The sequence below is a fragment of the Neovison vison genome, chromosome 7 (genome assembly GCF_020171115.1).
Source record: "Neovison vison isolate M4711 chromosome 7, ASM_NN_V1, whole genome shotgun sequence".
Lineage (NCBI taxonomy): Eukaryota > Metazoa > Chordata > Mammalia > Carnivora > Mustelidae > Neogale > Neogale vison.
Window position 1 is genome coordinate 29,912,199 of NC_058097.1, and position 22,651 is coordinate 29,934,849.

At 35.5% G+C, this 22,651-nt stretch overlaps 1 protein-coding gene and 1 non-coding gene across 11 annotated transcripts in view; one reads left to right on the forward strand and one right to left on the reverse strand.

Annotated features, from left to right (window-relative positions):
• Positions 1-22,651, reverse strand: part of CHD9 (chromodomain helicase DNA binding protein 9) — a 224,425-nt gene that overhangs the window by 121,326 nt on the left and 80,448 nt on the right. The window contains exon 1 of one of the 10 annotated variants that reach the window (XM_044256153.1): positions 15,782-15,826. The exons of the other annotated variants lie outside the window; for them this stretch is intronic. Coding sequence (XP_044112088.1) covers positions 15,782-15,805 — 24 coding nt within the window. The 5' untranslated portion in view covers positions 15,806-15,826. Of the gene's footprint in view, positions 1-15,781; positions 15,827-22,651 lie in introns of those variants that run through there. 10 annotated transcript variants of the gene reach the window in all.
• LOC122914697 lies at positions 8,507-8,640 on the forward strand. Its single transcript, XR_006385821.1, has one exon. It is a non-coding gene; the product is annotated as a U4 spliceosomal RNA (small nuclear RNA).

Here is a 22,651-nt window from a genome sequence, read left to right on the forward strand (position 1 = left end):
ACCGAGTTCACCGGCAATTAAAAGAAACTGTTCATTTACAGGACCTTTCTACACAACCTTTATCTCAAATTAAAAGTTGCAACTTAAGTATATGGTAAAACGAAGTAAGACTGCACAAAACACCAAGATCAATTTCTGCAAAAACACAGCATTATGCATTTTCTCAGTTTCCCAAAACAGTAATCAGAAGATTGCTTGCTTACTTGCTTTTTTTATGATTATTTACTTATTTGACAGAGAGAGACAGCAAGAGAGGGAACACAAGCAGGGGAGTGGGAGAGGGAGAAGCAGGCTTCCTGTTGAGCATGGAGCCCAATATGGGCCTCGATCCCAGGACCCTGGGATCATGACCCAAGCCGAAGGCAGACACTTAATAGCTGAGGCACCCAGGCACCCCACAAGCTTTCAATACTAACTCTGTACGTTATACATCATATTCCTGGAAGTTTAGAATACATATATTAACATTTAAAATACTCACTCTACTTTCCTCATCTTTCAACCTTCAAGAATACTCCCCTTTTCCCTTCATACTGGATACCTCATGAGTAGTCTACAGATGACATCCTGACTTTCTTACCACTTATAAATTCCTTCTGATTTGGTTCCTGTTCCTCCATTCTTTTTCTACAAAAAGTCCTTTCTTCAAGGTCATCAGTTACTTCTCATAGTCCCTCAATAATCTTTTCTCTGTTTTTATCCTCTTCATAATCTTAATTTTTGACACTGCTGCTCATCACTTTTTCTATGGCTTCAGAAATACTACAAAGTCTTATATCTAATTATTCTTTATCTAATTCTTTGTTTCTTTTTTCCTCCTGCCCCACAAGTACAGATTCCCCAAGATTCTGGCCAAAATTCTATGTCTTCTCACTTGATACTTTCTACTTCAGTGGCCTTATGATGTTGCATACCTTCAAACTATTACCTTGTAGCATATATTTGCAAGTAAGTATCTTCTGAAATCTAGTGTTACATTTTTCAATGCAATGTAGACTTCTTCACCTAAAGTAGTTTTACTGCCTCTGCTCTGTTTCACTCCAACAGTAGGTTAATCTGGTATAGGTTTTTCCCTACCCAAAGTCTTCACTTAGCCTCGTATTCAAGGCCTTACTCATGGCACCCAACTAACTTCTCAAATCATCTCTCATTACTCTAAGTATCACTCATTCATTAAAATAAAGGTATTTCAAAAAAAAAATAAAATAAAATAAAATAAAGGTATTTCCCTTCCTTTAAAAATAACAATCTAGGGGCTCTTGAGTGGCTCAGTCATTAAGCGTCTGCCTTTGGCTCAGATCATGATCCTGGGGTCCTGGGATTGAGTGCTACATCAGGCTGCCGGGGTCCTGGGATTGAGTGCTACATCAGGCTGCCGGGGTCCTGGGATTGAGTGCTACATCAGGCTGCCTACTCGGCAGGCAGCCTGCTTCTCCCTCTCCCATTCCCTCTGCTTGTGTTCCTTCTCTCTCTATCTCTCTCTGTCAAATAAATAAATAAAATCTTAACAAAAAATAAATGAAAATTAAAAAAATATCAGTCTAAGCAGAAATCACTAAAGATATGCAGATGTATATCCTTTTAGTTCTATACATGTTCTAGTGATTGATAAATATTAAGATTAAATAGAATAATTTATAGAATTCAGAAAATAGGCATACAAAAAATATTAACTAAGTATCACACCAAGCACTACATGGACTAGCTTATTTTAATACTGAAAACAACCTGACATAGTTGGTACCAATATAATCCACCTTTTACAGATGAGGATAATTAAATCTGGAAAGATGAACAAACTTGCCCAAGGTTACATGGCAAAAACAAGGTTTTTTTGTCGTTGTTGTCGTTCTTTAAGATTTTATTTATTTACTTGACACAGAGAGAGAGAGAGCACAAGCAGGGGGAGCAGCAGAGCAAGAGGGAAAAACAGGCTCTCCACTGAGTGGGGAGCCCGATGAAGGGCTCGATCCCAAGAGCCTAAGATCATGACCTGAGCCGAAGCCAGGTGCTTAAACTGACTGAGCCCCTCAGACGCCCCAGAAACAAGTTTTAAACTCAAAGCTGACTAATTCCAAAGTCACTATTTTACTTTATTGTTAATGTTGAATTTATACAATATTTCTAATGTAGAGAAAATAAGCTATTACCATGAAATTAAATAGATATTAATATCTGCCTTAGTTTAAATCTTTTATTTTTTTAATTTTTAAGGAATATTCCTTTTTTGTTGTTTTTAAGATTTTATTTATTCAAGACAGAGAGATACAGAGAGAGAGAGAGCATGAGCAGGGAAGAGACAGAGGGAGAGGGAGCAGACTTCCTGCTGAGCAGGAAGCCGGACACGGGGCTCGATCCCAGGACCGGGAGATCATGACCTGAGCTGAAGGCAGATGCTTAACCATCTGAACCACCCAGGTTTCCTAATCTCTATCTTTTAAATAAAGTCATATAACTATCCCTTTTCTGTCCACTTCCTTCCTTCCCCAGATGTTTATAGAGATATACCTCTGCAATAAAGTTACAGAAACACATATTGAAAAGACACATGGTAAATTGAGAATAGTAGTTTGCTCTGGAGAGAGGAATGGGACTGGGGATTTCAGCAGTTATTCACTGTGACTTCTTCTAAAAAAAACCAAACACGTTTTTTCAAACAAATATCGTATTTGTTAAACCTAGATGGTGGGTTTATGGGTGTCTGTATAATAGTTATATACTTTAATATTTTTGCACAGCTCAGTACCAAAATATACGTTAATGCTGATTCACGACTTAGTCTAGAAATAGATATCTTTAAATGGCACATAATTCTGATCCCAATAGCTTAAAAAAAAAAAAAAGTATGTAGTAGGTGGGCAGTTGTTGAATATAACTGTTGAAAGGACTTGTGTTCATAAATCAAACAAAACCAAAGTTAGCTGATAAACACATTCTCAAATATATACTATATTAATTTAAAATATTTAATCTTACTGGGGACTTATAATTCCACAAATAAATTTTAATGAAAAATAGGTCTTTTAATATATTTAATGCTTTATTAACAGAATTAAGGACATGAATGTATGAAATCTCCTTTTAAATAATTAGAAAAAATAAACTCATTTTTTTCCATCTAATTAGGCCAGATTTCTTCTTTGTGGCTCAAATTTCTATGTACATTTAAGTAAATATTGAAGACTGATTAATGAAGTTATTTTCTAAACAAGAGAAATGTAAAAAACATTTGGCTCACCTAGAATATAAGGAACTTTAACTAAAATATACTATGGAAATGATAACACAAATTGCATAAACCCAAATATACGGTCCTTACTGATACTCTTCCAAAACAACAACAGTTTCTTTTTTTTTTTTTTTAAAGATTTTATTTATTTGACAAACAGAGAGAGACCACAAGTAGGCAGAGAGGCAGTCAGAGAGAGAGAGGAGGAAGCAGGCTCCCTGCTGAGCAGAGAGCCCGATGCGGGACTCGATCCCAGGACCCTGAGATCATGACCTGAGCCGAAGGCAGCGGCTTAACCCACTGAGCCACCCAGGAGCCCAACAACAACAGTTTCTACGAAAACGTCTCCAAAATATTATCCTCTGAAGTTACAATAAATCAGACTAACCAACTACAAATAAAATCAACAATTAGAAACAAAGTAAATCCATCAAATTTTTCACAATAGAGAATACCCTGAGATAATTAAAGTAACAAATTATAATGAGTGTACATGGTAAGTTAATTATGCGTAGTAAAATATTTGTTTTACTATTTTTAATTAGAGATAACATTTCTCAACAACTTTTCCAGGATTATTACCATCAACTATAGGAATTAAATAGTGCTTTAGATGTTAACACATCGAATATCATGCTGCGACATTAAGCTTGTTTCACACAGAGAAAAATTTTTATTTGATTATCTTTTTAAAATATTTTTATTTCTTAGAGAGAGGGGGAGAAAGCAAGCACGTGCATGTGCAAGCACACCCCTGAAGGGGTGGGAGGAACAGAGGGAGAGGGACAAGCAGTCTCTGTGGTAAGAGCAGAACTAAATAAATGTAGGGCTTGAACTCAGGACCCTGAGATCATGACCTGAGCCAAAATCAAGAGTCTGATGCATAACCGACTGAGCCACCCGTGTCCCAGGAAAATATTTTTAAACAAATATTTCATCTTGCTTCCTCCATTAAGCCAATTTAATACTCAGAAGTGTACTGGGCTAATGTAAAAAAAATTAGTTTACAAAGCAACTGAGCAAAAGATATATATTCCTTTATTTGTAATCTTTTCTAATGTTTGTATTGCTCTGCTTTTCCTCTAACTGTCATATAAGCATTCCAACTTTTGCTTAAGTATATGAGTTATTATTACATGATAGTAATTACTGTTCTTAAAAAAATTTACATGACAAGTGTAATTTATTTATCTCTGGCTTCAGCCAAAAATTAAAATTCAAAAACAAGCAACTCAAGAAATCAGGGCTTTCATACTCGTTAAAGATACCCATTTCAAAACCATATCATTATTAATAAATATTGGGAATGAATACTGTTGTGCACTTCAGAAATCCATAGTGCTGAAAACCAAATGTATCCCTTGTGTAAATTTTAACAAGTCTAGATGCTTTCTCCCCACCAAAGGTACTGTCATCTTTACTTCCCCTTGATATATCACTAAAACAGTTTTCAGATATATATCTCTCTCATTCTTCTCTACCCTCAAGGTAAAATAAATCTAGGAGATCGTTGGCAACTCACTTGTCTTCCTCAAATTACGCAAATCCCTTTAATTTATCCCAGTCTTAGCCAACATTTTCTCTGAAAGAAAAAGTAAATTTAGAAAGTACATTAAACCAAAGGTAAGGAACATATTTCAAGAATGTCAGAGAGGAACTCAGTCATTTACAGACTATTGCTCCTCAAAGGACATCCTGGCAAGGAGAAAATACACAAAAATCTGAATGCCAGCATACTTAGTAATTTTTTTAAATGACAAAATAGTAAGACTGGACATATTTTTAATTCCCATGTTATGATCAAAACTAGAAGGTTAAAGCATTTCATTGGAGTATTTTAAATGAAAATGATAAAAAAATTAAGAAGCTTGTCCTAATAAGTGGGGAAACTTGAATATGAATTAGATTTCAGAGGATATGTAAAATTATTAATTAACAGGTATGATATTGGTTGCATAGAAGAATTTCTTCATTCTTAGGAGATAATGAAGTATTCAGAAGTAAAGTCTCATGACTACAATTTACTTTCAAATCATAGAGCCAGAACCAACAAAATCTAGGTACTCATCTATAAACAAAAATGAAAGAAACATGGCAAAATGTTAACAATTACTGAAGTGAAAGGCATTTATTTACTCTTCTTTATTAACTTTTCTGGATACTGAATTTTTTTTTCTTTTTGATATTGAATAATTTTCATTAAAAAAAAGAAACAGAGAAAATGGCTTTCCTGATTTACTACCTAGGTACTAACAACTCATTGACAGGAAATACACATTTTCACAAGACAATTTCACTTTGAAGTCTGGAATCCCAAGAACACAGACAGCTTTGCTTTTAGGAAAATTTTAAAACTGTACCATCACCTATAAACTCTTAAAAGTATTTCATAAATCAACAATATTTTAACTGATACAGAGTCCAAAATACAGATAATAATTTCCACAGGGAGAAAATAATTCTCCTGGTTATAGCAAACTACCCACATCTCTCACCAATTTACTAGCTCTCACCAACTAACTTATCAAATCCATGCCATGCTCATGAAGAAAAATACTTACCTTTAGATCAGGCAAAAGAGGTCCCCTTCCTCCAGCAGCACGATTTGGAGGGTATGGTTCCTTTGCCACACCCCACTTCATGGCCAAAAAGATATATTATCCCTCCTCTCTCCCAAAACATGCTCTAGGAATGCAGGAATTCTCTACCTAAAACAGTCTCCCACCTCCTTGCAGAGTCTGTCTGGGTCTATTCCCTACGCTGTTCTCTCAAGGAATTCCTTGTAGGGCAAGGAATATATATTGCCAGTATGTGTCTGCTAGGACAAAGAGATGCAGAGAGGGATGTGGAGATTGTAGATGGAGGCTGAGAAGTCTACATTTGTACATGAGGCTCCTTGACATGTAGGATGAAACCAGAGCTGGAAAGGGAAGTAGAACAGTCCACTTTTGCTATATTCTGGATGTCCAACTCCAGAGAATTCAAGAATTCTAAATTCAAACCAATGCTTCTGTTTGTCAAGGAAGAAGGGCAGAACATACTTAGTTTATTGGCTTTGTTTACAACTTTTAAATATTCTGACATACAAAAATGAGAGCTTCCATTTGTATTCTTTCTCTGGGACCCACAAATATTAGGGACAAGGCTGCATATAAAATAAACAGCTATATAAGGGGAAAAAAAACAATAAAAAGGAAATAGGATCAGGGAATCTTTTCTAGACTATGCCACTAGAAAGCTATGTAAACTTTACATCTGGTTCTCAGTTTCTACAAAAACGAACTTTAAAAAAATGATTCATATGAAAACTACTTCTAGTTCTAAAGCCAAAAAGAATCCTTAAAGCAAGGAATCATTAAACAAGCTGATTTAATAATTTATAAAAGCATTTTCAAATTCATTTCAAGTTTATTAATCAGAAATTCCAACATTATGTATCCATATTATTACAGATGAGAAAGCTACAGGGAGGGTAACTTGCCTAAGACTCCTATAACAGTATGACAGTGTCTTGAACCCAGCCCTCCAGACGCTAAATGCACTGCCTTTTCTACTTTATCAAAGAAACTTACACCCAAAGACCCACCTCTAGAAGATCTGTTGTCCTATACCAGAACTAAGAAACAAGTGACGGATGCCAAGAATAAAGATAAAATCTTATTCTTCTCCTTCATAAATAGCTCATTTATCTGATGACAAAAATTCAGGGTTTCAACTTTCTAGTATTGGGCCTCAGTTCAGTACGATACAACCACATGAATAACATTAAGAAAGTGCTAAACGCACATGATATAAAGCAACAGAGTCAACGACAGCCTTTTTACAAAATAAAACATGGCTACACTTTGGAAATCAAATTATCTGGGGAAAAAAATAGTACCAAGTCGTGTAGTACTACAGTACCTAATGATTTAACTTGAAATTGTGTAAAATTATTTTGTAGTCAATAGTAATGTAAATTATTAAAATAAGTAAAATTAGCAGATTATACATTATAAAATTATAACTTCTTTATCTTTTCTCAATATCTACTTTTCTTGAATCTACATTCAAATCTTAGGTCTGTGATTTATAAACTATGGTAACCTAAGTCTGGTTGCTCATTTATAAATTAAGATGCCACTATTAACATCATGACATCATTGTGAAGATAAAATGGGATAACATATAAAAAGTGCCTACTGCAATGCCTGGTACAAGACAGGGGCCTACTAAGTAATTATTGAATGAACAACTTTTTTTTTTCAAAAACTGCTTAATTTATTTAAATCAGTTAAATATGCATTATTAGGAAATCTAAAACTGTAAGTTTTGGACAGCCAACTCTAAATCACTGAAGTCTAGATCACTAGATAATTCCTAGAATGAGGAGCAGAGAGGAAACACAGAAGGATAAGATCCTGAGGAAACACAGAAGGATAAGATCCTCAAACAGGGAAGTTTCATAAAGTGAGGGCCTTGTTGATTCATTCCTTAAAGGAAAATCTTCTAATTGGCATCATTCGTTGTGAAAGGCAGAATAATGACCCCAGAGATATCGACCTCCTAATCCCCAAATCTGCGAACATGTTCAGTTATATTGCAAAAGGGAATTCAGACTGCAGATGAAATTAACATTGATCTTAACACAGAGAGAGATTATCCTAGATTGTCCAAGGATCTACTGTAATCACAAGGGTCCTTGTAAGTGGAAGACAGAGGCAGAAGATAGTCATACAATTAGAGAATGACTTGACCAGCCAACGCTGGAAGGGGGCCACAAGCCACAGAATGTGGGTAGCCTCCATACACTGGCAAAGGCAAGAAAATGGATTCTCCTGTACAGTTTCTAGGAAGGAATGCAACCCTGCCAACACCTTGATTTCAGCCCAGTGAGATCCATTTTAGACCCGTGAATTCCAGGACTATAAGATAATAAATTTATGTTGTCTGAAGACAGCAGATTTGTGACTATTTGTTACAGTAACAATGAAAAACTGCTACATGACTATAGGTCACTTCTAGCTTCAATATTTCCAAATCTTAAAGCAACAGAGGATAGTGTGGGCTCCAGAGTCCTACTTGAAACCTTGCATCGCCATATTCTACTGCATGACCCTGAGCAAACTATTTAACCATCCCATCCTTCAAGCCCCTATCTGTAGGAGTAAATGGTAAGATCTACCTCACAGAGTTGTTTCAATTAAATGAGAAAATACATGTAAAGCCATGAATGTCAGTATAAATGCTCAGTACTTACTGGCTATTTGTATGTTTATTATTATTTATAATTATACAAGATTTGCGCAGTGGCAGTATCGTAGCCAATGAGGTTTATCCGAGGCGCGATTATTGCTATTTATAATTATACAAGTCTTCAAAGGAAAGTCTATATATATTTACCTTGATTTTCTAGGAATCTGTCTAATCATGGGTATATACAACAACTTATCTACAAAGATGTTTATTATACTATCCAAGAATAATAAACAAGTTAAATAAATTATAGGACTTCTGCATTATAAATTATTGTAAAGTCATTAAAGGGGCAGTATAAGTCTTCCAATTAAGGCCAAGATGGAGTAATAAGAACTGGATTTACCTTCATGCTGACACAACTGAAAAACCAGGCAAAATGTATAACACAAGTTTTTAGACAGTGGACAACATGTAACCCAGACAGTGATCCCTGAGAGAAGGAAAACACATGAGCTAAGACTGCCTCCTATCCCAGCTTACTTCAGGGAGAGGGTTTCCAGACTTCGGAACAGGGAAAGTAGGAAGCCACATGCAATCTTAGGGCCTCCTGGGGTTGAGGAGACAGAGCTGGAAGTTCAAGAAAGCCAAGGAAACCTGTCTGCAGGGGAAAGTTCTGGAGATGAGAGAGTTCACAGGGAAACACCACCAGAGATCTTCAGAAAGTCCCCTCACAAAGCTTTAGGTAAGTACTGGTTGGTGCTACTAGTTTGTAGACAACCTACCCAAAGCCCAGAACAAAGTACTTGAAAGCAGCTGACATCTCACTAGGGCTAAGAATAGCACATCTTCCCATGAACCCGAGTGGAAAAGCTTGTATTTCATAAGGTATTGGACAGAGAACTCACAAGGTTATATAGTGTCAGTAGGGGGGAAAAATTAACGTTAGACTAAAGATTACTCTAGTCCAGCCTAACAAAGCCTAAAAATAGATCTTATCTCAGTAAGTAACTGTATCCCAGAACAAAACTCAAGAATACTTACAGGAATGTAAAAGTTTCCATCACTTAACAAGGTCAAATTCAATATGTCTGGCATCCATTCAAAAATTATCAGGCATGCAAAGCAGCAGCAAACACAAACCACAGTGAGGAGAAAAATCAATCATCAAACACAGACTCAGAAATGACATTAATGATGGATGCAGTAGACAAGGATAGTAGTACAACTATTATAATTATCCTCCAAATGTTCAGTAAGTTAGAGGAAAGACTGAGCATGTTAAGTGGAGACGTGTAAGACATAAAATGAAAGAAAACAAGATTTAAGAAACACGCTGGATCAACAGAAGAAAAGGGTGGTGAATACATTCGAATAAAAACTATCCAAAAACAGAACATAAAAAAACCAAATGAAAGGCAGAGTTTTGGCTCAATTAGACATAGATTTTTTTTATTATTATTTTAAGTCACACCTTTGTGCATACATACAAAGGAAAATGTAAGTAAAATAAATCAGTGAAGGTATTCCTAAAACTGCTTCCAAATTCTGAGTCCTAATTCTTCATCACTTTTCCACTTAGAGTCAATATCCAAGTTCTGCCACATAAAATTATCCTCTGTGCCATGAGAAGAGCTAGAGATGAAGTATTTCCTAAAATAACCTGTAATATCACAAAAAGCCTCTGCTGAGAGTCTCCTGAACGTGGTTCTGTAATTATGCAGAGCTAATTTTCTTTGATTCTGGCTTTAGAAATATTGCCAGCACTTGGAACAATTTCCAGCAGTTAAAGGAGTGTTCTCCGCTCCTGTCTCCAGGATTTTCTTCCATGCCGCTGACACCCTGACACTTTGAAAGCATGTACAGGTGACTCCTACCACTTCGCAACTTTGGCTTCCCTAAGACAGATTCTAAAATGCCATCGACTGAGAGACACATTCCAGTCAGAGGTCTTAAAATAGGAAAGATGTGAATCTTTCAGTAGATGAAATAAAATACTCCTAGTCCTGAAAAAACAAAAGTGTATGCCCTCACAAAGATGATACATAAATGTTCACAGCACTGCTATTCATAATAATCCCAAACTAGAAACACATCTTCCAACCAGCAAAGGGGTAAACAAATTATGGTATACCCATATAACGGAATACTATTCAGCAACAAAAGGGAATGAACGACCATAGCTGCAACAGTTAGATGAATCTCAAAACAACTATGCTGAGTAAAAGAAACCAGATAAAAAAGAGTATACATTACATTATTTCATGTGTATACATTTCTAAAAAATGCACACTGTCTATAGTGACAGAAATCAGATCAGTGGTTACCTGTGGTGGAGGAGGTAGGAAATGAAGAAAGGAGCAACAGGAAACCTTTCAGGGTGATGAGTATGATCATTATCTTTTTTCGTTTTTTTTTAAAGATTTTATTTACTCATTTGAGAGAGAGAGAGAGAAAGTGTGAGAGCGAGAGGGCACACGAGAGAGAGCATGAGCAGTGGGAGAGGCAGACTCTCTGCGGAGCAGGGAGCCCGATGCGGGGCTCGATCCCAGGATCTGGAGATCATGACCTGAGCCGAAGGCAGACACTTAACAGACTGAGCCACTCAGGTGGCCCAAGTATGTTCATTATCCTGACTGTGATGATGGTATGACTGGTATATACATGTCAAAATTTAGCAAACTGTATAACTTGAAATATGTTCAGTTCATTATATATCAATTTTATCTAAATAAAGCTGAAAATTTGATACAGAAAACAAACAGGTAAACAGAGAGTATAAGACTAAAAACATAAACTGTGTGTCAGTGTGTCAACTTCAATACACACACACACAAAAGACTGAAAGCATAGAAGCCCCCAAATATAAAAAGGGATTATTTCTAGTTGGTGTGATGAAGCATGATTCCTCTTGCTTATGCTCTCTAAATTTTTTCTAAATATTGCAATGAACATGTTTTACTTCTGTAGTTGTCAAATGTCTGTATCTCTTCACATACTAGGCAGTCAGTAGATGCCAGAAATCACTTTCATTAACAGATTTGAACTATTACAAATTCCCAAAGAGGAAACACATGAAATATCTTACAAAGCTACATAAATATTTTAATATCTCTACCATTTTAGATTATTTATTTATCGATCTAGGCATACACTGCTGACAATACATTATTTGGGAGGTTCATGCTTATTTGTTATAAGGGTCTTATCTCCCCTGTAAGTTACCAAAAAAAGCAGAATGCCTACCATACTGCCTTAAATATGTCAGGTATTAAAAATACATTTGTTGAATTCATCAACAAATGAGTATCTTATAGATAAAACTGACTTAAAATTACAACTTCCTCAGTGCTTAGCATATAGCATGTTCTCAAAAATCCGTATCTATCCTTTTAAAAAACTTAAATCCCTCTGTTCAATATAAGTATATTGTACCTAAATCAAATGCCAAGAAAGGACCACTTCTAACTTCACACACAGCATAGCACCATGCAAAAATCATAGAGGCTGACAAAGTACTTAGGAAACTGAATCAAAAATTTCCGGAATTTGTTCATATGATCACAAGTTTCCAACACAAAACACAGCTAAGAAATTACATAATAATACTCGGAGATGTCACAGCATTACATAGGATAAACAAAGCAAATGAGCTCCTTAAAGAAACGGCTGATTCCAGGTCTGGAGCAGGGAAATTAGAAACATTTTCTTGCACCAGAAAGTAGAGAAGAAAATTAGAGACTGATGAGGACATGTTAAAAAGGCATAGAGTTGGGGCGCCTGGGTGGCTCAGTGGGTTGAGCCTCGCCTTCCGCTCAGGTCATGATCTCAGGGGTGATCTCAGGGTCCTGGGATCGAGCCCCACATCTGGCTCTCTGCACAATGGGGAGCCTGCTTCCCCCTCTCCCCCTGACTGCCTCTCTGCCTACCTGTGATCTCTCTGGCAAATAAATAAATAAAATCTTAAAAAAAAAAAAAAAGGCATGGAGTTGGTCTGAAAGAATTCCCAGTGGCCAAATATTCAAAAAGAATATGCACAGCAATGGCTTATAACATATTTAATGTTCTTCTAAATCTATGGGTCCAATCCTCGATAGAAAAATTCCACTTATTAACTATAAAGGGGAAAAGGTACTTTTACTAAGTGATAAAACTTAGCATAACCAATAATGGGACAAACTAACATCGTACTTCATAATGTAAGTCAATAGAGATATACAACATCATCTACACAACATTGTTATAAAAAATGTTTAAGTTATGTTATGAAGAACAATTAGACAAATACAGGCAACTGGCCTGGACTTTAAAAAATGTCAATGTCAGGAAAGAACAACAAAAAGGCCCAGAAAATCTGTGTGAGGTTAAAGATTTAAGGGGACAGAAGAGCTAAATGCATTGCCTGGCTCTTGACTGGATCCTGGATTTTAAAATAAACGTCTCTAAAGAATATTATGGAATAATTAAAAAAATTTGGATTTGGATTGTTTATATTTGTATGGGATTGTATGGGATTATACAGCACTGTATTTATTATTACTATCTGTTCATCTCTTTTTTTTCTTAATATTTTTTATGTTTTCTTTTTTTTTAGATTTTATTTATTTATTTGACACACAGAGAGAGACCACAAGTAGGCAGAGAGGCAGGCAGAGAGAGAGGAGGAAGCAGGCTCCCCGCTGAGCAGAGAGCCTGATGCAGGGCTTGATCCCAGGACCCTGAGATCATGACCTGAGCCAAAGGCAGAGGCTTAACCCACTGAGCAGGTGCCCCTGCTAATTTCTTGATTATGATAAAAGGATTGTATACTTGTAGGAGAATATAACTGTTCTGAGGAGAGCCATGTTGATGTATTTGGGGGTAAAGTGTCACGATATCTAGTTACTGGTGATGCTAAGTTTTATCACTTAGTAAAAGTACCTTTTATTAGAAAAAAAGTAACTTTTATTATAAAAATAAAACTGGAAAGCAAATATGTCAAAAATTAACAATTAGTGAGTCTGTATGAATGGAAATATGGATGTTTACTGTATTATTCTTTCACCTTTTCTGTAAGTTTAAATTACTTTTCCAAAATAAAAAGTTAGAAAAAATAAATGATACTTTCAAAATAAACAGTCTGGAGAAATTCATACCATTGACATGTCTAATATCACTGAAGCTGATTTGGACCCAATTTTTTTTTTTTCTTGTAAAATAACAAAAGTACAGGACTAGCCTTAGGAAGTCTCTACTTGTACTTTTAGTACTTAGCACAGCACTTGATACACAAATAGCAGGTGCTCGAGCAACATGTGCTGTTTCTGCTAAGCACTTAGTTGTGGTCTAATTTTAGACAGGTTGTTCTCCCTCTCAACATTTCATCTGCAGATTCTGGCAAATATTACTAACTTGCATATACCCCACATTATTACTAAAGACTCAAATAATGTTAAAAGAACCATTTTTCAAAATACTATAAATGTTATTACTATTTCTATCTGTAACCTTACTCTTTTTTTTAAATTGATGTTGGATCTTTTTTTTAAATTAAATTTTTTTTTCAGTGCTCCAAACCTCATTGTAATCATACTCTTAATGTTTACCATAATAGTTTTTAAAAAATTACTTCTAAGTCTGGGGGGGTGGGAGGTTGGGGTACCAGGTGGTGGGTATTATAGAGGGCACGGCTTGCATGGAGCACTGGGTGTGGTGAAAAAAATAATGAATACTGTTTTTCTGAAAAATAAATAAATTGGAGAAAAAAAAATTACTTCTAAGTCTAACTTTCACCTGAGGTATTTAGGAAAAAAAAAAGCCATAGGATATTTATCTAGTAATATCATCTTGTAAGTATAATATATCTCTTGGTAACTAGTTATGTCTTTTTTAAAAACAAACAAAAAAACAAAAAACAGGGCTCCAAGTTGAAAACACAATACAGTTTTGTAAGACTTTAGCAATAGTTTGTAATAAATTTAAGTAGATTAGAAGCTCAAAAGAAAAGGGCCTGCTTTCTTGGTTTTGCCATTCACAAAAGCAATTAGACTCAGACAGTTGTATATTATACGCACATATATTATTATATGTATATGAAGAATCAAATAATAATAGATTGCTAAAATGTCATGGGACAAGGAGCTAACCTAGAAACTACAGTACTTCCTTGAACCAGGATAGGTCAAAGAAATTAATTTTTTGTTTGTAAATCACTCATTCCAAGTCACTTAGCTGGAGGGCTAAGGGAAAGTGCTGGAAACCACTATCCAACAAAACTGAATCAGAAATGAAAAGAGAACAGCTCTGAAATTATAATATAGATCAATGGGAAAGTATGATGCAATTTTCAATGGGAGCTCTTCAAAGGCAAAGGACATATTCATTTTCACAACCTCATGGCCTGCATAATCTCATACACCTGGGAGACATACAGTAAAGTCTGAACAAATAAAAGCACTAAAAATGCAACATTTCCAAAACACAGATGTTACATAAAATTCAGTATATATAATTTACACCTACATTTGACAAATAACAGTAAGGGTGCATTTTTTAGACCTAACTATAAAGATATAGTTAAAAAGTTATGACACACTAAAAGCTACCTACACAAAACAAACAAAAAAACCCCTAAACCTTACCGTATTTCTCAACTTGGAGACAACTAAGCTTTATAATACAACACAGTACATGTAAAATTAATGTCTGACCATAGCGTGGGAGGACTCTCATTTCAGATCACTCTTAAAACACTGTAGAGTTTAAACTACGAAAGGAATCTGCTAACTAGTTAGCAAGCACGTTATGACTTCTCTAATACTGTTATTGCCTTTTTGTGTATTTGAGAATAGAGTAAAATCTTATCCAGCTCCCAAATCCTATGGTTTCATGAAATGGTCCATGTAAACTTGCACTGCTTCAGGTACACAAACCTGAAAAGAAAATCTGTAGGAAAAAACAGTGCTTTAAAGATTGCTCTTCTTTTGTAATTCACAAGGTATTCTTGCATAATAAACGTGCAAGGTAGTATTTGCATAGTCAAGCACAGCGAATTACCAGATCTTACTTAACTCCAACTGCAGTCCAGGCTTCCCAGCTACGCACTTACGAACTCTTCATATATTACCCACAACACATTGTATTAAAATATTTCCTTAATTTAAAATAATCTCAGTCCAAATACCCAAATGAAGAAACCTGATCACCCATACTGAAGTATCCTAGACAACTGTGTATTTATGTTATCATAATAGGTATAAAATTTAATGGCTCAGGAGCCCTAATGCATTGTTCTCCATTTCAGACATTAATAAGAAGTAAATGATCGAGTAGTCCTAAGATAGTTGGGAGTGCACCTCATCAATAAAATTAAATACAACAAAATTTCATTAGACCTACTTTGAAGTTTGGCTTGGATCTCATGCTCTTCACATACTGCACTAATCCACAAATTTCTCACCAACTGCTGCCTGCCTCTTCCCCACCCCTGGAATTCACTTCCCGTTCACCTCTCACCCTTAAGTATGCATGTGAGAGGTCAACAGCCTTAAAGCTACTGCTAAGAACTGGAGTTTCTGTTACTCTGATTTTTGACAGGCGGTGCAGAGCTCGCTTTTCTACAATTTATAGTATATGGTTTAATACTTAAGATTGTATTCTAGAGCTAGCTAATATTATACAAATTTCCCCCATTCAAATAGAATATTTTAATCCTGAGGACATGACAGAGATGTTAAAACCAAAACTAGCCCACTTTAACTGAGGGGGGGGTGGGAAGCACAACTACATGGGAAATTCCTGTACAGAATTTCTCTTTTGTGTTTCTGGCATATACAACTAAGAATTGTGAAGCTTCTTATAGGCAATAACATGCCAAATGCATAAAGATTTAAGTAAACTCAGATAAATTGAGGGATGTATTTTATAAGATTTTTAATTAGTTCAGGGAGACAGCTAAGAATTCCTTAGTTTTTTTCTCTTTTTGTCTAGAGAACAAGTGGAGTGACAAGTTTTTTAATTGTTCATATATCGGTTGCTTTTTTGGCTTCAAAAAGTTACCACTGGGAGAAAAAAAACAACCTAGTAAAGAGCTTGAGATCCTCTGAGTTCAATGAATATGAGGACGTACAGCGAATCCCTTGCTTTAGTTTTACACAGTTTAGTTTTACATAGATTTTCCTCTCTTTTTAAAGATTACATTTATTTATTTATCTTAGGGAGAGAGAGCAAGCATGCAAATTGGGGAAGGGGCAGAGGGAGAGGGAATCTCAAGCAGACTCAGCGCTGACCCCAAGAGGGGTTTGATCCTGTGACCCAGATATCATGACCTGAGCTGAGCCAAAATCAAGAGTCTCATGCTTAACCAAACTGAGCCACCTAAGTGCCCCTTCTCTCTCTCTTTTTATTTTATTTTTGTTTATTTGAGAGAGAGAGAGAGATCACAGGTAAGCAGAGAGGCAGACAGAGAGAGGGGGAAGCAGGCTCCCTGCCGAGCAGAGAGCCCGATGCCGGGCTTGATCCCAGGACCCTGAGACCATGACCTGAGCAAAGGCAGAGGCTTAACCCACTGAACCACCCAGGCGCCTCCCTTCTCTCTTTTTTAAAAACAACTTTACTTATACATAAAATCAGCTGTATCTACTTAAGATAATTTTCACGTATCTAATGTGTTCCAATAAATTTTTAAGTAAGTGGGGATTCTTACCATTACACCATTACACACTCTTACTGTTACACAAGACTCCCCTGTAAAACTGTTTCTCTTCATCTTTCCCCGTCAAGCATTCTACCACCATCACCATCGCCCTCTGTGGGCCAGAGGGGGAGCTGTATAATTAAAGAATTTCACGCTTTAAAGAATACAATTGAACTATCTGGAAACTTTACTCATCTGTAATAAATCCCTGGCATTGCTGGATAGCAGAGAACTTGTCATATTGCTTTACCTTTCTTCATTATTTGTAACACCACTCAGGCACTAAATAGGCAACAGGAATGATACGTCCTGCAATGAAACCCCAAATTACAACCAGTCTTAAGAGTTGTGAAGAACCTACTAACTTAATGCATCTTACACTCACTATAGGACTTCTTTCTGTAACCGATCTGGACCATTCTATTTAAGCTTTCATGGAAAGACATTTATTTCAAACTTCTTCCTTAATATCCCATGATAATCTGCTTTTCTGTGACTCACTTAGCAGGCCTATTTCTGACCTGTAAGGTTCTTCAAACACTTAAAGATAATGATCAGGTTTACATTCAGGACATTTGTTGTTATCATCTTATACACAATTTTATAAAAAATATCTCAACACTTTTGGAAGCAACAGCTATTCTGCTTTACTTCTCTTTGCTTCGGGGTTGTTTTTACCTCTGTAATGGACAAACGATTGCTGATACAGCCAGAAACCATGAGATGTATGCTCTTTTCCACTTAGAGATTTAAAAAAAAATTTTTTTTTTAATTTATTTGACAGACAGAGATCACAAGTAGTCAGAGAGGCAGGCAGAGAGAGAGGAAGGAAAGCAGGCTCCCTGCTGAGCAGAGAGCCCGATGCGGGGCTCGATCCCAGGACCCTGGGATCATGACCTGAGCCAAAAGCAGAGGCTTAACCCACTGAGCCACCCAGGAGCCCTCCACTTAGAGATTTTAAAGCAAGTTTTTGCCTCATCAGTAGGATACATTTTTGAAAGAAGGAGGGAGTTGGGAAAAATCATTTAGTATATTATTACTCTATATTACAATGTATTAACACACTTTGAAGGAAAGTGAAAGTGGTTACAACCACATATAATGTAACCAAACTTGGTCTGAATCTTGTGTTGGCCACCGGCTATCCCCACTTTGGCTGTGTGACTTGAAGTATACTACTAAAGTCCTCTGCACCTCAGTCTCCTCCCAAGGAAATTCAAGGAAATAACTATAACCAAATAAAAGGACTGTTGTGAGGGATCAATGTGTTAATATTAAGTATTTAGAATAGTCTTGGCACAAAGTAAGTGCCCTATGTGTTAGTCATTATAATTTTTGCTATTGCTGTGCACCTCCTTTAAACTAGATTATTATGGTAATACATGCAACAAAAATAAAAAGATATTTTAATTAAACTTGATTCAGATTGTTCCAGGTCTCAAAAACAACCTTATTTTTTACATGGTACTTTAGCAACCTTATAATGATCAACTATGCAGGTATTCGAAATCATTTTCAGAAAAAAAGGTAATGACATGAAAGATGTCTGCAACATATTAACTGGAAGGTTAAAAAAGCCATTTGCCAAAAAGCATGAACTATAATGATTCCAACTTTATTTCTTAAAAAATGCAGAAATATGTTGGTGGAGGACAGGGATGAGAGAGACAACAGATCTCACTAGGAACTCCTACAGAAAATGTCAACAGTGCTAGTGTCATTACAACTTATTTTTGTTTGTTTTGGTTTGTTTTCTCTACGGTCCAATTTTTTAATAACCACATATTAAATTTTTTTTAAAGGTTTTATTTATTTATTTGACAGACAGATCACAAGCATGCAGAGAGGCAGGCAGAAGGAGAGGAAGGGAAGCAGGCTCCCCGCTGAGCAGAGAGCCCGATGTGGGGCTTGATCCCAGGACCCTGAGATCATGACTCGAGCCAAAGGCAGAGGCTTTAACCCAATGAGCCATCCAGGCGTCCCCACATATTAAATTTTTTATCAGACAATGATCCATTGTTTTAAAATGTGTCTTACATAGGTTGTTCAAACCTGTCTTTCTCTACTTTCTTTAAAAGCTTGTAAGTAATACAGGGATGCCTGGGTGGCTCAGTAGGTTAAGCAGCTACCTTCGGCTCAGGTCATGATCCCAGGGTCCTGGGATCGAGTCCCACATCGGGCTCCTTGCTCGGCAGGGAGCCTGCTTCTCCCTCTGCCTCTGCCTGCCTCTTTGTCTGCCTGTGCTCGCTCGCTCTCTCCCCCTCTGTCTCTGGCAAATAAATAAATAAAATCTTTAAAAAAAATTTAAAAAATAAAAAAAAAGCTTGTAAGTAATACAAATTCCCTATGTTCAGGAAGAAAATGAAATAAAAATTCAAGACACTAAAGAAAGTGATGAATTCATCAGAGTACAAAGCCAACAAGGAATTATGTGTCATTATGTCTATCCTAAAATTCTATTTTCTGTTTTGATTGCTATCTCAGCTATCTCACATATTTTTTTCTGCTATCAAAATTTTATAGTAAGTTGAATTTATAAACATTGAGAGATCACATAATCCTCTATGTGATTTCTACTTCACAAATAAGACAAAAATGAAAGATTTTGTGTTATAAAATAGGAGAAAGTGTTTGTCACAAGGGAGCAACGAAAAGTTTATGGTATTTTTTTTCTCAAAATTCCTTTGCTCTAAAAATTACACATGAAAATAAGGCTAGTATTTTCTGTACTATGTTTAGTGAGCACTTACATTTAGGAACACTTGCTAGCTTCCTACCTTTTCTCCTTCCTCTTTTTTTTTTTTTTTTAAGATTTTATTTATTTATTTGACAGAGATCACAAGTAGGCAGAGAGGCAGGCCGAGAGAGAGGCGGGGGGAAATAGGCTCACCGCTGAGCAGAGAGCCCGATGTGGGGCTCGATCTCAGGACCCTGGGATCATGACCTGAGCCAAAGGCAGAGGCTTTAACCCACTGAACCACCCAGGCACCCCTCTTTTCTCTTATTTAGTGGTAAAATTCTAAGAGTTAGTTATTCAAGAAATGTTCTCAACAATATTCACTGTTTTTAAGGACTGACACAGAATACTTACTTAAAGACATCTGAAATTATAACCCAAACCACCCCATCTCAGTTGGGAAATAAGTAAAAGCAAGGCTTAGAAGTATTCTTTACATACTCAACGTTCTCACTGAAGCTTTCCAGAATTCTGAATAGAGTGCCATCGTGAATTCTCACACATTGGGTTAAAGAATATCTTGTTTCGGCTGTATAAAATGTATCTCATTTTTAAATTTTGATATACCAAAAATTATGCCACTTTATTATTTTTTAATCTCTTAACATCTATACATATTTAACAATGCTAATTTAGTCTGAAATGAAATTACTGCAATTAAGACAGTTAAATCTTTTAAAAATTTTATTTTCACAGAATCTGGGGAAAGACCATAACAAAACTCCTTATTAATATGACATTTTTGCTATGTAATAAACATAACCACCCAGAATATGCCAAAAATTACACAGGCAAAATAAACTTGTAAAGCTCTGTCAAAATTTATGACACATTACACATACCAAATGGTATGTACACATTACACATACCAAATCATTCGAATTTCACATTCGAATGTAGGATATGTGACCTATAATTCAGTACATATAAAACCTACATATAATCCATAAAACTAAATCATAATAATCCTTTACCTTCTTTACCAAATCCATCCCTCCTTTTCATCCCCACAATCAACAACTCCCAAATATCATTCTTAACACTAAGAAATTCCAGAAACTTAAGAATAGTTTTTCAATAAGTCAAAAAATTATCCCAAACCAACTGCCCTTGATCTGTTTTTCAACATAAAGAACAAGAAGTTAGCAAAACAAAACAAACTCTGAAACAGAAAGGTAAGTACGTTTAAATAAAGCCTTATGAATTTATCAGTAGAGTAAGATGATATATGAAAGGTTGCTTAGGATGGTTCTGAAAAAAATTTCTCTCAGATTATACCATCTACATGCTAGCATTGGGAACTACTTTAGTTATTTAAAATTACTCTTTATTCACTCCAAATCTATAACTTCTTTCGAAGCCAGTAGAACATGTTTCGGAAAACATAAATTAAAGAAAAACTACAATGATGACAAGGACCTAGCAAAACAAAAGAATAAAATAAATAAATTTGGGGCTTCACACCTTCAAGTATATGCTACACAAAATGACTAGTCCCAACTAGTCAGAAAACTTCATATTAAGAGGATAGATGACTTAAGGTTCAAGAAGTAGAGTTTTTTCCCAGGGTCCTTCTAAAGAAGATGCTTGATCCTCTTCCAGTAGAGGGAGCAAAATCATAATATTCTATTCAGGCCACAAAAGAGGAGGAAAGGTTTAAGAGTGTCTTTTAACTATCTTAAAATCTACCAGACATTTCAAAAAATGTACTGAAAATAACATTGGAAGCAGAAATAAAATCAAACTAAGGGAAAATATAAAGAGTTTATCTTCTTCAAACATTTCAAGGCTTTGAGATAAATAATTGGTCCCTAAACGTTTAATTTCAAGTACTGTGATATATTACAACCAAGGTATTGAAGCATTTTAAGAATCCTTAACTCGACAAGATTTCAGGTAAGTGATAAAATATTACATTAAATATATTTTTATTATAGAAACAACAGAGTAACATGACTGTAACTATAGAAAACAAAGGAAAGTATAATTGTACTACCCTAAAACAATCTATCTCCTTTCAATATTTTTTCCATGTGTATTTTCATACTGCTATGAAAAAAATTATAAAAACATTAAGTGCTTACTATATGCTAGGCACAGTTCTCAGTATTTTCACATATTACAACCCTTTTAATTTTTATCAAAGACCTATTAAGTAGATCCTATTAGTACTCGGCACTTAAAAGATAAGGCAAATGAGAAAGAATGAAATTCTCTTAACTAGCTAAAAGTCACACAGCTAGTAAGTAACAGTAGCCAAGACAGTTTGGTACCTGAGCTTATACTCTTAACCGCTTTACTGTGATCTTAATTTTGAATTATGGTTTTTCCCCATCACTAACATACTGTCAGTGTTAGTCTTCAAACTTTTTAATGCCTGTAATAGTCCATCTAATACTCTATGATAATAAACTATGATGCTTCCACTTGTCCTGTATAGATAGTGTAACAAAAATATCCTTGGGTATATTACTTTTCCTGTGTTTAGGTTATTGTGATAAAGTATTTTTATATTCAAATTTACTATCAAACTGTTTCCCAAAATATTTGTGTCAGTTAACAAAGCTATATAAGTTCCAATTTCACCATAAATGTGTCAGCATTAACCAAAAATATTTTTCTAATACATAAAAAAAAAAAACCCAGGCTGCAAATTGAATTATTAAAGTTGCGTATTATTCTGAGCGTTCTGTTTACTAATTCAACTTACCCTTTTGTGAATTCCAGCTCCTCTGCTTTATTTAGTTATCAAGTAAAGTTCTAAAAGTTTGCTTATCAATTTATATGAGCTTTTTAAACCATTGAGCCATCCAGGCGCCCCTATATGAGCTTTTTA